At 40.7% G+C, this 13352-nt stretch overlaps 1 protein-coding gene across 1 annotated transcript; it reads left to right on the top strand.

The window, feature by feature from the left end:
- Nucleotides 1-970: 970 nt before the first annotated feature.
- Nucleotides 971-8514, top strand: LOC110490827 (regulator of G protein signaling 9 binding protein). Its single transcript, XM_021564274.2, has 3 exons — nt 971-1508; nt 5914-6220; nt 6965-8514. Exons 1-3 carry the CDS (start codon nt 1413-1415, stop codon nt 7336-7338), a joined length of 777 nt encoding a protein of 258 aa, XP_021419949.1. The 5' UTR covers nt 971-1412; the 3' UTR covers nt 7339-8514.
- The last annotated feature ends 4838 nt before the right edge of the window (nt 8515-13352 follow it).

Genomic DNA, 13352 nt, shown 5'->3' with positions numbered 1-13352 from the left:
CACACACTTCACTTTAGAAGTAATGAATGTGTGTAGGTATGTGATGTATTTTCATTATTTTTTAATCAATCTTTACAACAAAGTTATGTCCAGGCATTCACAGGTGACGCACTGTGAACCTCGAATGACATGGTAGAAGTCCTGGGTGGAAACCACCAAAAAAGAAGCTGATTGGACAATGGTGCCCTGTACTGCTCTCCATTCAAGTTCTAATCCACACTAAGTGCTTCTTCCGCTCATTACTCAGTCTTTATATTTGCTTATGAAAGAAAGATACTATTGTGGAAATGAATTAGTGTGTCAATAACACAAACAGTCGGTAATTTTCACGAGTAACCTCACAATGTAGACAACTGAATTACAACCACACACGTACAATTCATGGACATCAATCCGTTTTCATGCCTGGTATGTTTGTGGGAAGGTGAGGAGAGACACTCAATTTAAATTGACAGTTTATTTAATAATAATTTCAAACTTAAAGTTGTGTGACCTTTCAGTCGCAAAATGTTATGCTTGGAACAGATTTCAGAAGTGTGAGAACACGGTGAACAAAATCATGGTAAAGTTCCTGTATTCACTGTATCACAGTATCAATACCAAGTCACCAAAACACTTAACCCGCAGTATTTGTGACAGTAAACCGTGTCTTCACATGTTGAAGGCATGATGGTACAATTCAGACCGATATCTGATCAAAACAGTCCACACTTGCCCTCACTGTACATTCATTCATCAATTAATCAAAAGAGGTATACAGCAGTGTACTAGTTAGTAAAAACACTTTGTAAAAATGTTCCACAAGGTTGTATCATGCTGGAGAGGTAAGGACAGCTGTCGACCACGTGTACTGTAGAGAGTAGACCACAGCCAAGAGACACAAAAAATATTTTCCCCTCATCAACCTCCCCACCACCCATAAGTCAGGGAAAGGGATGTCTCTGAGGAGGACACCCATGCATCTCCTGCACAATAGCATCATCATCGTGCCTTAGAGGGATGGATAATGAGATTAGTTGCTGGGGCCAAGCCTGCATCAGTCCAAAGGGGTCAATCGCTGGATTATCACTGCTCTTGCTAAGGACTTAGACACCACTATCACGTACACAACATTTTGTAGTACTCGTTGACTTCTTCTGACTTTTCTTTTGGAGGGGGGATTATTAGGTGGAAGGTAAGAGTGGAAGACCTCATGTTTGCCTGTTTTGACGTTGCAAAGTTTTGGAATAAGAATTATGGTGCATGACTTTGTAGCCTGCATGGCCATGGGATTCTGACTGTCCCAGGTGCAGAGTGTTGAATGAGGGGTCTGGCTGGGAAGTGAGTGCAGGGGTGACCGGCGGACTGAAGGACGGGTGGGCTTTGTGCTCGCCTGCTGTGACAGGGTCTGCAGCTCTCGACCAGCAGCCCTCATGCCACTCATCAACAACAAAGTGGGTGACGATGGCACTACCAGTTCACCAAAGACTCTGGAAGAGGGGAAGGTTCTTATCGACTCACTCATAAAGGTGAGATGCTCAGGTTGGCAGTTATGGTTTTGTCAAGTTATGGTTTTATCTACAAAGTACTCATTCAAATAATCTGTCCTCCATTCTTTTCACAAAGGGGTCAGTCAGTCCAGTTATCTTGTGATTAAATGAGGATGATAGACTAAGACTTCTGGAAAAGTTCATGTGTAACAAAGCTTTAATGCATGTACTATCATTTGAATGATTTGGTCTGTTGAGCTCATATTTATTGAGAGATCACGATATCTTAGCCTGCTATGTATATAGTGTATATATATCCAATATTTTATTGCAGATAGTTCTTAAATATGTAGAAATATATTCTCCTAAACTGTTACTTGTACTGTATCTGCTTTAGGTTCATTCGTCAGAGGTGAAAATTATTAAAATTCAATTCTAGTTCTGTTAAATTGAAAGACTGAATATGCCAAAGGATTTACTGTAATATTCCAAATGAACACTGAGCATATGGTAAACAATGCAAATATGCATTATGTGAGTATTCCGTATTAGTCTGTATCAATATAATAAGGTATTAATGCAATCCCTGTATCACATAACACCCTGAGTTCACTGAGCACAGATTATTGTCATCCTAACGTGGCTATGTTAAGAGCTGAAACCAGGCCAATGAGTTCTAAATACACTTAAGATTTTCCATCCATAGGGCATAGGACATCTTACCTTTCTCATAATAACTGAACATATTACATTCTTAAACTATATATTTTTTTTCCACAAAGGTCTAATTTATAGGATGAAATAAACATTAAATAATCTGCAAGTTCTCATTTGATCTATTTTACTATAAATACAAGGAATCTTAGTTACTGATCCTCCCATGCACTACTTCCTTACAAAGCTGCTGTTATGGTAGACCTAGTAATGTACTGAACCATTAGGCCATATTTTCAGTGAAAGTGCTTTTTTACCCAAAGGGTAAAAGCACATGTTTTTTTTGTCTTGGTCATAGATTGTAGTAAGTGCCTGACATCCTTACACAAGAAGTACAATAGGACAGCCAGGATGGCACTGTGACTACAAAATTATATCAACATGTCAACTTGTCAGCTCGAGGATTCGAACTTGCAACCTTTCGGTTACTAGTTCAACACACTAACCACTAGGCTACCCTGCCACCCATAAATAGCTCGAGCAAGAATTTGAATAGGACTGTCTGGGTCTGTTATTGGCAGAGAGGTTTGGAACTTGCTTTCTATCTAGTGGGCACACACTGGTTGAATCAATGTTGCTTCCACATAATTTCAATTAAACTACGTTGAACCAGCGTGGAATAGACGTTGAATTGATGTCCAGTGGGTATTAACTATTTAACACATAGTGATGTCACCATGGAAGGTTCAAAGCTCCATCCCACCAAAACAGGCTGAAATTTCAGGCGGCCTATTCAAACAGCTCTTACACTAAAAGGGCATTACCATCATTTTCACAATTTCACAGTATTATTCCAACCTAATAGTGTGGCAATATATATAAAACAATGGGAAAATCACGTTTCTGACTGCGCTGGGCCTTTAAGTCAGTGCATTTGGAAAGTATTCAGACCCCTTCCCTTTTTCCACATTTTGCTATGTTACAGCCTTATTCTAAAATTGATTAAATTGTTGTTGTTTTTTATATCAATCCACACTTATACCCCATAATGACAAAGCGAAAACAACTTTTTAGAATTTTTTGCAAATGTATTAAAAATAAAAAACAGAAATACCTTATTTACATAAGTATTCAGACCCTTTGCTATGAGACTCGAAATTGAGCTCAGGTGCATCCTGTTTCCATTGATCATCCTTGAGATGTTTGTACAACTTGATTGGAGTCCACCTATGGTAAATTAAATTGATTGGACATTATTTGGAAAGGCACACACCTGTCTATATAAGGTCCCACAGTGCATATAAGGTCCCACAGTGACAGTGCATGGAAGAAGTTTGGAACCACCAAGACTCTTCATAGAGCTGGAGTTTGCCAAAAGGCACATAAAGGACTCTCAGACCATGATAAAACAAGATTCTCTGGTCTGATGAAACTAAAATTGAACATTTTGGCCTTAATGCCAAGCGTCATGTCTGGAGGAAACCTGGCATCATTCCTACGGTGATGCATGGTGTTGGCAGCATCATGCTGTGGGGATTTTTTTTCAGCGGCAGGGACTTGGAGACTAGTCAGGATCGAGGGAAAGATGAACGGAGCAAAGTACAGAGAGATCCTTGATGAAAAGCTGCTCCAGAGTGCTCAGGACCTCAGACTGGGGCGAAGGTTCACCTTCCAACAGGACAACGACCCTAAGCACACAGCCAAGACAACGCAGAAGTGGCTTCGGGACAAGTTTTTGAATGTCCTTGAGTGGTCCAGCCATAGCCCGGACTTGGACCCGATCGAACATCTCTGGAGAGATCTGAAAATAGCTGTGCAGCGACGCACCCCATCCAATCTTACAGAGCTTGAGGGGATCTGCAGAGAATAATGGGAGAAACTCCCCAAATACAAGTGTGCCAAGCTTGTAGAGTCATACCCAAAAAGACTTGAAGCTGTTGAAGCCTAAGGTGCTTCCACAAAGTACTGAGTAAAGGGGCTGAATACTTATGTAAATGTGATATTTCAGCTTTTTATTTTGAATACATTTGCAAAAATATCTAAAAACCTGATTTTGTTTTGTCATTATGGGGTATTGTGTGTAGATTAATGAGGGACAAAACTATTTAATCATTTTTAAAATAAGACTGTAACGTAACAAAATGTGGAAAAAGTCAAGGGATCTGAATACTTCCCGAATGCATCGTAGCATATCATAATGAAAATATCAAGATATTAATACTGATAATAAATATGACAGTGTGTGATTGAAGAGTGGATACTGTGTCAGAAATGCACAGTGTAGTAGTAGGTTGACCTTTGCTGCACACCTGCAACTCTCCCATGCACTCACTCACTGCCTGTATCTCCAATCTGGCTCTACCTTACAGATTCCTATGATGACTAGAAAAGCCCCTATACAAGGTCCTTAGGCTTATCCAAAAATAGATCTATGGCAATCAGATTATTAGTCATAGTTGTCATGTAAACCAATCTGTCAGGCTAAGCTCTGAATGCTTATTAATAACCATTCGTATGATTCAAATCAATGAAACTGTCATACTTTGTTGAAATTTGTCTAACCTGGTGTCTGACTCAGAGCTAGTTAGGGGATTCTGATTTTCAGAGAGACATTAGGTAACTAATAATTACCTCAAACTATAGTTGTTACTTTCTAAGTACCATCGCACCCAAGCAGGCTTTGGTTATCATAAATAGTAGAGCCATTGCGCCTCCTGATGGCCAAAAGGGAAATGACAGTATTCATAGAAAGTAGCTTGGCCACTAGCTACATTCTTTTCACAGGTTTGAAAGAGAATAGTTGCTGAACCAATGATTGTTGTTGACATAGTCCTCTCAAATATGCCAAATTACTGGAACTTTGTGTGGAGGACCACAACAAATTAAAAAACAAGTTCCAGGCTTTAAAGGTGCTAGTACAGACATGACAGTATACAGTCAAATGACTCAATTTGTTTAAAGTCGCAGTTCAGAATGTGTGATTTAGCTCAATGGCAGCCCAGCTTCTAAAGCTGAGGGATGAGATTGGAGAAATGTATGTGGCATGGCCTCATCTAAAGGAGGGAGCGAGAGGGAGTGGGAGTGATTATGAATTATCAAATAAAAATTGAAGTGAATTGTTTACCAGTATTTAATAGTCATTTCTGCTACATACCTACGCCGATCTTAAGCATCATGTCCGTCAGACAACTTATATGTGACACAGTATTAGAATAAGGCAACAAAAAAAAGTGCATCTTGTTTCTGGTTTTAAACTGAAACCCTCATACGTTTTTACACAATCGACCACTGTCTTTTGTAATCTCACCCACGCCACAAAATTACGCAGTTTGTAAATACATACATTTAACCTAAGACCATTTGCAGACCAGTGGTGTTTACAAAACACACCACATTTTTCATGAAGGACTATTGCTTGTCTCCTGACCTACAGACACAATGGATTTAGACAATATTGTGTTTATATCCTTGACGACAGATCTTGGTATATGTATCTGTTGCCAGGTGTAACATTTTCATGTCTTTAAAATGGTCAAATCATATCAAATCAGCAGATCTAAGCAAAGACAACAATTCACCTCCATTGTGTCTCTCTATCTCCTATAGTCCTACAATTGTTTCCAGCACACATTATCTATTCTCACAGATTTAGACATCACAATACAAATGCTGTATATTGTGTCTAATCAGTCAACCCTTTGTAATTGTATGAAAATTATATTACGGTATGAAATGTTTCGTTTTTACTTGAGTGATCTGTAAATAATATTTTTCCCCTATTGGCCAACAGGTGGTGGCATGTTACCGCCACCTGGCCTCGTGTGTGGGTGGGTGCACGGACAGCTTGCACCTGCGTGACGAGCTGCGGCTAACGCGGGAGAAGGCCCAGAAGTTAGCGGTGGCCAGCCGTCACCACCTCACGGCACGGCTACGGGATAAGACACTGCCCCAGGGGGAGAGACAGGAGATGGAACTGCTCTGGGTGGCCTTCACCTCCAGTCTGGAACTCCTCCACGCAGACATGTGCAAAGTCTTCAACATGGGTTCCAACTTCTCCCTGATCAATAACAACACCTTAGTGCAGACTGGCATACAAGGTTAGCAAGTGCCACACTCAGATGGGCAATTTGTCGTATTGTTTCCACACAAACCTATCCTGCAGTTAATAAAAAGCCATCGGCCGCTGACTCTTTAGCTCTATAGCAGGGGTATTCAAATCTTAACCTACGACTCTTTAGCTCTATAGCAGGGGTATTCAAATCTTAACCTACGACTCTTTAGCTCTATAGCAGGGGTATTCAAATCTTAACCTACGACTCTTTAGCTCTATAGCAGGGGTATTCAAATCTTAACCTACGACTCTTTAGCTCTATAGCAGGGGTATTCAAATCTTAACCTACGGCGGTCCGAAGTACTGCTGCTTTTCTGTTCTACCTGATCATTACTTGCACCCACCTATTGTCTCAGGCATACATCAGTCCCTGATTAGAGAGGAATAATGAAAAAAAAAGATCCGTATAGTCTACATCCATACAGTCTACATCCGTATAGTCTACATCCATACAGTCTACATCCATATAGTCTAGATCCATACAGTCTACATCCATACAGTCTACATCCGTATAGTCTACATCCATACAGTCTACATCCATATAGTCTAGATCCATACAGTCTACATCCATACAGTCTACATCCATACAGTCTACATCCATACAGTCTACATCCATACAGTCTACATCCATATAGTCTAGATCCTAGTCTGGGCATCCACAAGCTGTGGTAACCTTATTAACATTCATGGCTAGCTCTTCTTCTCACATGTCTCTTCTCCCACTTTCCAGGGGAAACCAGTGAGGTGACAGCGCGGGCCCTCAGCTTGGCAGACCTGACCCGTGCCGAGGACCAGGTTCCCGCCAGCCTGGAGGATCTGGAGCAGAGCCAGCTGGAGGAGGAGATCGCCCATGTGGATGTCATGCTGGAGGACATGGAGGAGAAGGTCAACGTCCTGCGCTGGATGGTGGAGGCCCGCGGGCCCCAGTACGCCGAACCGGCCAGCACGGACAGCGCCTCGTTGGGCCTCTTGTCCACGGACGAGGAGGCAGGTCCCCAAAGCCAGCAGTGCTGCGAGCGCAGCCAGATTTTCATGGTGCTGGTGCTGTGCAGCGTGGCAGTGGTGATGGCCGTGCTGTCCGTCTGCGTGGTCTATCTCTCATGAGGAGGCTTGTCACCAGTGGATTTCACCCAGGTTTTGTTGAGCCGCTAAAAGCAGTAGGACCTTATGTTGCCATAAATTCCATCCTCATGTCAATTGATATCCGAAAATATGGTTGTTGGAAGAAACTGGTGTTGTTGAAAGGGCGGGGTACTTTACATATTTCTTTATTTGAATAAAGAGCCCCATTTAGAATGAATACACTCCAGGTTACACAGTTTGACGCTCCCATTTCTGTTAGAAAGTCAATATAAAACACATTCAAAAAGAGTTAGATGCCCTGTGCAATGTAGTTTAGCTAATGTTAATGTATTGTAGTGGAATGAAATGGAACCATTTATGCTCTTTACTAATGTATGCTGACTACTGTATATGACAGTAAGGTTCATGAATTTTTATTGAAATGCATTGAACATAATCTGTTTACACAACTTGACAGTGGTTGACAAAGTACACCCACCACATTTAGGTCCATGTTGTCATTGACACTGAAGGTGTTTGTGCTGCCAGATTACAATGAAGATCTTTGCACATGAGTGCAATGTGTGGGAGCATCTCAGTTTGCTGACCTGTTGTGAACATTACATTCTAATTAAGAATTTCATGTGAATATTCTCAATATTGTGGCTTCCATGTCACTTCAACCAATAGGTTAGCTTACTGCATTACTGATATTGTATCCAGGCTTTCGCAATACAGTAATTATTGCAGGAATATGTGTAGTTCTTGTGGAGTATTCTGTTTATATTCTGTCTTCAGAGTCCTCCGTAACCCAAATACCATAAACCTGACCCGGGTCTGGAACGGGTTCTACAATAAATCAAATGGAACATGTGTTGCTGTGTCCCCAGGTTCAGATTCAGGCTAGCAGTTGTGCCAGCAATGCAAGCAAACAGGGAGACTTTTCCTCTCAAGGCACATGAAAAATACAAACATTGTAAGAGACATACAGTAGCTGAGAATGTGTTTCCTAAACACAGTGGACGGCCTGTGCACAATTTCGTATATTACCAAGGATACACAGGGCCGGACTACCACATTTGGGGCACAGAGGCGCTGACCTGATTTTTTGTGTTGACATATTTTTCAGTTTTATAGCTAATGCTATTGTAGATATTTTGTCAAGATAAAATGTTGTAGTTTTAAAGTTAATTTCCTGCAATTCTATGCTATTTGCTATGGGTCAGAGATTTTTTTTTGCTGTTTTATAGCTCATCTAATTCATTGTTCACATTTTGCCATGAGGCTGAGAGAAAAGGTTGCTGGTTTAAAGCTAATTTCCTGCTATTCTACACATTTTGCCAAGAGACTGAGAGAAAATGTTGCAGTTTTTAAGATAATTTCCTGCTATTCTACACATTTTGCTATCCAATGCTATCTGGGGGGCCCCCGACTTCCAGGTGGTCCCCATCCCTGTTCGGTAATCCGGCCCTGAGGGTACAGGTCAAGGTATTAACTAATATATTACAAAAGTAAAACCAAAGGTTTGTGTAGCTTCTGTATTAAATGGTAATCTGCTAAATTTGTCAACACCCAAGCTGTGGTGTAAAAACTGTGAATACCATATTATATTTCATTAACAGAGCATTACAACTTTTAATGAACTGCAGTAGTATAGTAATAGCTTATGTAATAAATAATATGTACATGTTTATTCATACCCATCAACTGTTATTAGTAAACTCAGCAAAAAAAGAAACATCCTCTCACTGTCAACTGCGTTTATTTTCAGCAAACTTAACATGTGTAAATATTTGTACAAACTTAACAAGATTCAACTACTGTGACATCAATAACTGAACAAGTTCCACAGACATATGACTAACATAAATGGAATAATGTGTCCCTGAACAAAATGAAAAGTAACAGTCAGTATCTGGTGTGGCCACCAGCTGCATTAAGTACTGCAGTGCATCTCCTCCTCATGGACTGCACCAGATTTGACAGTTCTTGCTGTGAGATGTTACCCCACTCTTCCACCAAGGCACCTGCCTTACAACAGGCCTACAAGCCCTCAGTCCAGCCTCTCTCAGCCTATTGCGGACAGTCTGAGCACTGACGGATGGATTGTGCATTCCTGGTGTAACTCGGGCAGTTGTGGTTGCCATCCTGTACCTGTCCCGCAGGTGATGTTCGGCTGTACCGATCAGGTGCAGGTGTTGTTACACGTGGTCTGCCACTGCGTGGATGATCAGCTGTCCGTCCTGTCTTCCTGTAGAGCTGTCTTAGGCGTCTCACAGTACGGACATTGCAATGAATTGCCCTGGCCACATCTGCATCTCCTTGCAACATGCCTAAGGCACGTTCATGCAGATGAGTAGGGGCCCTGGGCATCTTTCATTTGGTGTTTTTCAGAGTCAGCAGAAAGGCCTCTTTAGTGTCCTAAGTTTTCATAACTGTGACCTTAATTGCCTACCGTCTGTAAGCTGTTAGTGTCTTAACGACTGTTCCACGGGTGCATGTTCATTAATTGTTTATGGTTCATTGAACAAGCATGGGAAACAGTGTTTAAACCCTTTACAATGAAGATCTGTGAAGTTATTTGGATTTTTACAAATTATCTTTGAAAGAATCTGGAAAAGGGGACATTTCTTTTTTTGCTGAGTTTATTAGTGGTGAGTAATTCATACATGTTCTGTGGCAATTATAGCTCAACATTACTTTCCTATCAGTTTCCTCAGTCTTGATCACACATGTGCATTGTGCACTGACTAGACTATTGACCCTTCAGGGACATTAGACATTAAAGAAATGCAGCATAATGTAAATACTGTGTCCAACAGCATGGTCAAATTTACTCAAAGACCACTCTGCAATAGAATTTCTAATAAAAATCCAAAGAAAATGCAAATATCATTTATTGATTGTTGACTCAATTGGCCTACAAGAACAGCTGTTTCCATCCTGATCGTTTGTTATCGTTCTGCTTTGGTCATCAATCCCAGAGAGAAGAAAAGTCAGGGGTTCTGCTCTGAGGAGGTGCCTGTCCATCCTGTACCAATATGTCCAGTCCCGCTGTAAATTGAATATAACTTTTAAGGCTTAATGAAGCGTTTATAACCCCTATATGGCCTGCTTTAGAAATCATACATAAGGCACCACTCATTCTTGCCAGTCACACCACACCTCAAAATAATAATTTTTCAATGAGCCAATTGGAAGAGTATTGGCATACTAGGCGAAAACAAAATGATACGCAGGGACCAGTGGTGGTCGGTGTTGTTTAATATGAGGGAGGACGATTATATTATTTGTTAGCATGGCCTTATTTCTACTACAGCATGACTGTCATTCATATTCCATTCACCCAGTTCAATGTAACATCGATAGGTTTAGGCTACTACATGATACTCAAATTATCCCTATTACCCATCATGAGGTTGCTACAACCTAGCCTATAAATCAAAGTTTACAACTTAGGTGCACACAGATCGAGATAAATATTTGAAGTGACAGACGTTGACACATGGACAGAAAGTGACACATTCAATACCGCCTTGCACGCTCTTGCCTGCATCTAGCTGATATAAGGCTTAATCATTAGTCCAACAGTTGCAAATGAGAACTTCTATTGGACAAATTCAGGTAGGTTAATCAAGGTTTCGTAACGTTTGCAACAGAATCGGCATAATGAATACACCCCTGATCACACGTAAACAGTTCACTTTCATAGCCATATACAAACAGCTCGTTGTATTCCTTCTCGCATCTACACTTTGTCATCCTCTCACCTTTTTCCTTCGCTTGTGGACTTCAACGCAGAACACATCAGCTGTCTGTGACCAGGCAAAAAAAACTTTCCAAGCCAAACCTTCATATAATAACTGCTACACACAGCCTACATCGTTGTCACCATATTAGATAAAGTAACTAATAGAACTGACACGTTAGTTAACCCGCTACAATCATGCAGTACAGTGTACAGTCAGTAAGCAATTTAGCAGTTACACCGTCAGGCCCCGGTGGCAATAAATTAGTAGATCCCAAAGCTTACCTTGACTTGGAAGAGTTCCTGTGTTTGATGGTCATAGGCAGGTGTGAGCCGGGTGTTTGAGCCGAGTGTTTGAGTTGGCTATACTAGCTCTATGGATTTGGTAAGTAAGTGAAAGTGAAACTAAATGACGAAATATAGCTAGCCCTCTCTCTCTCTCTCTCTCGCTCTTGCTCCTCCTCCTGTACAGGGATCGCAGCCATAACAGGTTTTAAAGATGTGAAGCACCACCTTCTGCCCAGTTTCCCTGATGTTGCTACGGAAATCAAGCTGTTTTTACCATTCCTGAAACTGTCGCTTCTGGGGAAAGATTGTTTTCTAAACTAAAACTAATAAAGAACTACATAAGAAGCATTAGGCTCGGTCTGATATGGGCTTTTGGACACCTGAGTAAGCTCCACTCATTGCACTGGCCGACGTAGCCTTGACCATGGCATTTGTTTGCCGATATCACCCTTTACCTTTCAATCAGTTTAATGTGTTCTTTGTCAAGACCTGGGGCACTTTTTCCAGTCACATTCCTAAAACCCAAGAAACAACCACTTAGCTTTCTAGTACATATGGAAATTAAAGTGGTTTATGAATGAATGACTTTCGCCTCTGATAGATTATTTATTTTACTTTTAGAAAGCAGAGAATGAGAAGAGACTTCCGGTAAATCAGACAGAGTTTATGGAAATGGTCAGTATATTGTACATCATGATCGAACCATTCCATTTTAGAGCTCTTAAAGTATGCTTCATTCACCATACATGTGTAGCACCCATATTTTCACTATTTATTTGTTATTTATGTCTTATGATCAGAAACATATATGTGGTTTATGTGACTAATAGCCAAGTCTGCCTGTTATAGAATGCTGAGCAAGATCGTCATTTGAAGTGGCAGGACTGAAAATCATCATTGAATTTCACAAACTTGACACTATGAAATAAATACCTAGCAGAAAAGAAGGCTTTGGAAGTGGGAGGGATATTATTATTTATTTTTTCAGATAAACACTCCAAATAGCCTACCTGACCACTCAGAGGCATCCGCATGGTCCTAAAGCCCCCCTCAGCTTCTTTTTGTATCACAATCCAATGATAAAACTGGAATGCAATTTCACAATGTAGGGGGAACATGTCCCCCCACGTCCCCGGTGAAAGTTGCACCCCTGCATAATTGTATCCATGGATAATTGTCTTTTCTCATTTGCTCAATAAAAATACACATGGAAAGGGCAATAATATAAATTCTGGATAATGATACGGTGGTCCTTGGATATCAGCTGTAACTACTGATATTTCCTCACTCCTACTAATTGTCTAACTCTGATTTTGGTCAACTAAACGTCACTTTTGGCCATAGGCCATAAACAAGTTCTGACCGATGGACTCCCCCCATGTCTTTCAGGTTCAGTCTTCATTTGTCTCACTGTGGTTCATGGATTCTATCGCGTCTGCGTGTGACACCTGAATGTCGTGGAAGAGCTGGTCATCTGTACCACTGCAGCTCAAAAAGAACCCATTTGGACAAAGGGTCAAACACCATTTTGTGTTTGATAAAAGTCAATCACTATAGGACCAAACAACCACTGACCAATGACATGAAAAGCTGGCAGAGAACATGCTTGGATGTGTATTGACATTGACATTTCTAGTTTGAGGACCAAACCATGAAATGGGGAAAGCTGCACTGTCCAACTATCTCCTGTATTTATAATTTGCCTGGTGTCTTTTCATATTACAGAGTACCCTACAAAATGAATGAAATGTAATGTAATTTATAATAGGATGTGACAACAGATATTAACATATTGCAATTTATGCTAATGCTTTCCTTTCATTCAGAAAGAAACCTGTGTATTTTGTGTTTGAGTATGCTGTAGAAATCCATTGATATATTTGCAATGCTGTCCAAAGTGTGCATTTACGGCTATGTACTCACAGTAAATAAACTTGATATGATGCAGCTCCATATTCTAACTCAGTTGTTTTAAATACTAGGGGAGTCTGGTGAGTCATTGAACACACATTCAATTTCT

The sequence above is a fragment of the Oncorhynchus mykiss genome, chromosome 15 (genome assembly GCF_013265735.2).
Source record: "Oncorhynchus mykiss isolate Arlee chromosome 15, USDA_OmykA_1.1, whole genome shotgun sequence".
NCBI lineage: Eukaryota > Metazoa > Chordata > Actinopteri > Salmoniformes > Salmonidae > Oncorhynchus > Oncorhynchus mykiss.
This window is presented reverse-complemented; position numbering and strand designations above follow the sequence as displayed.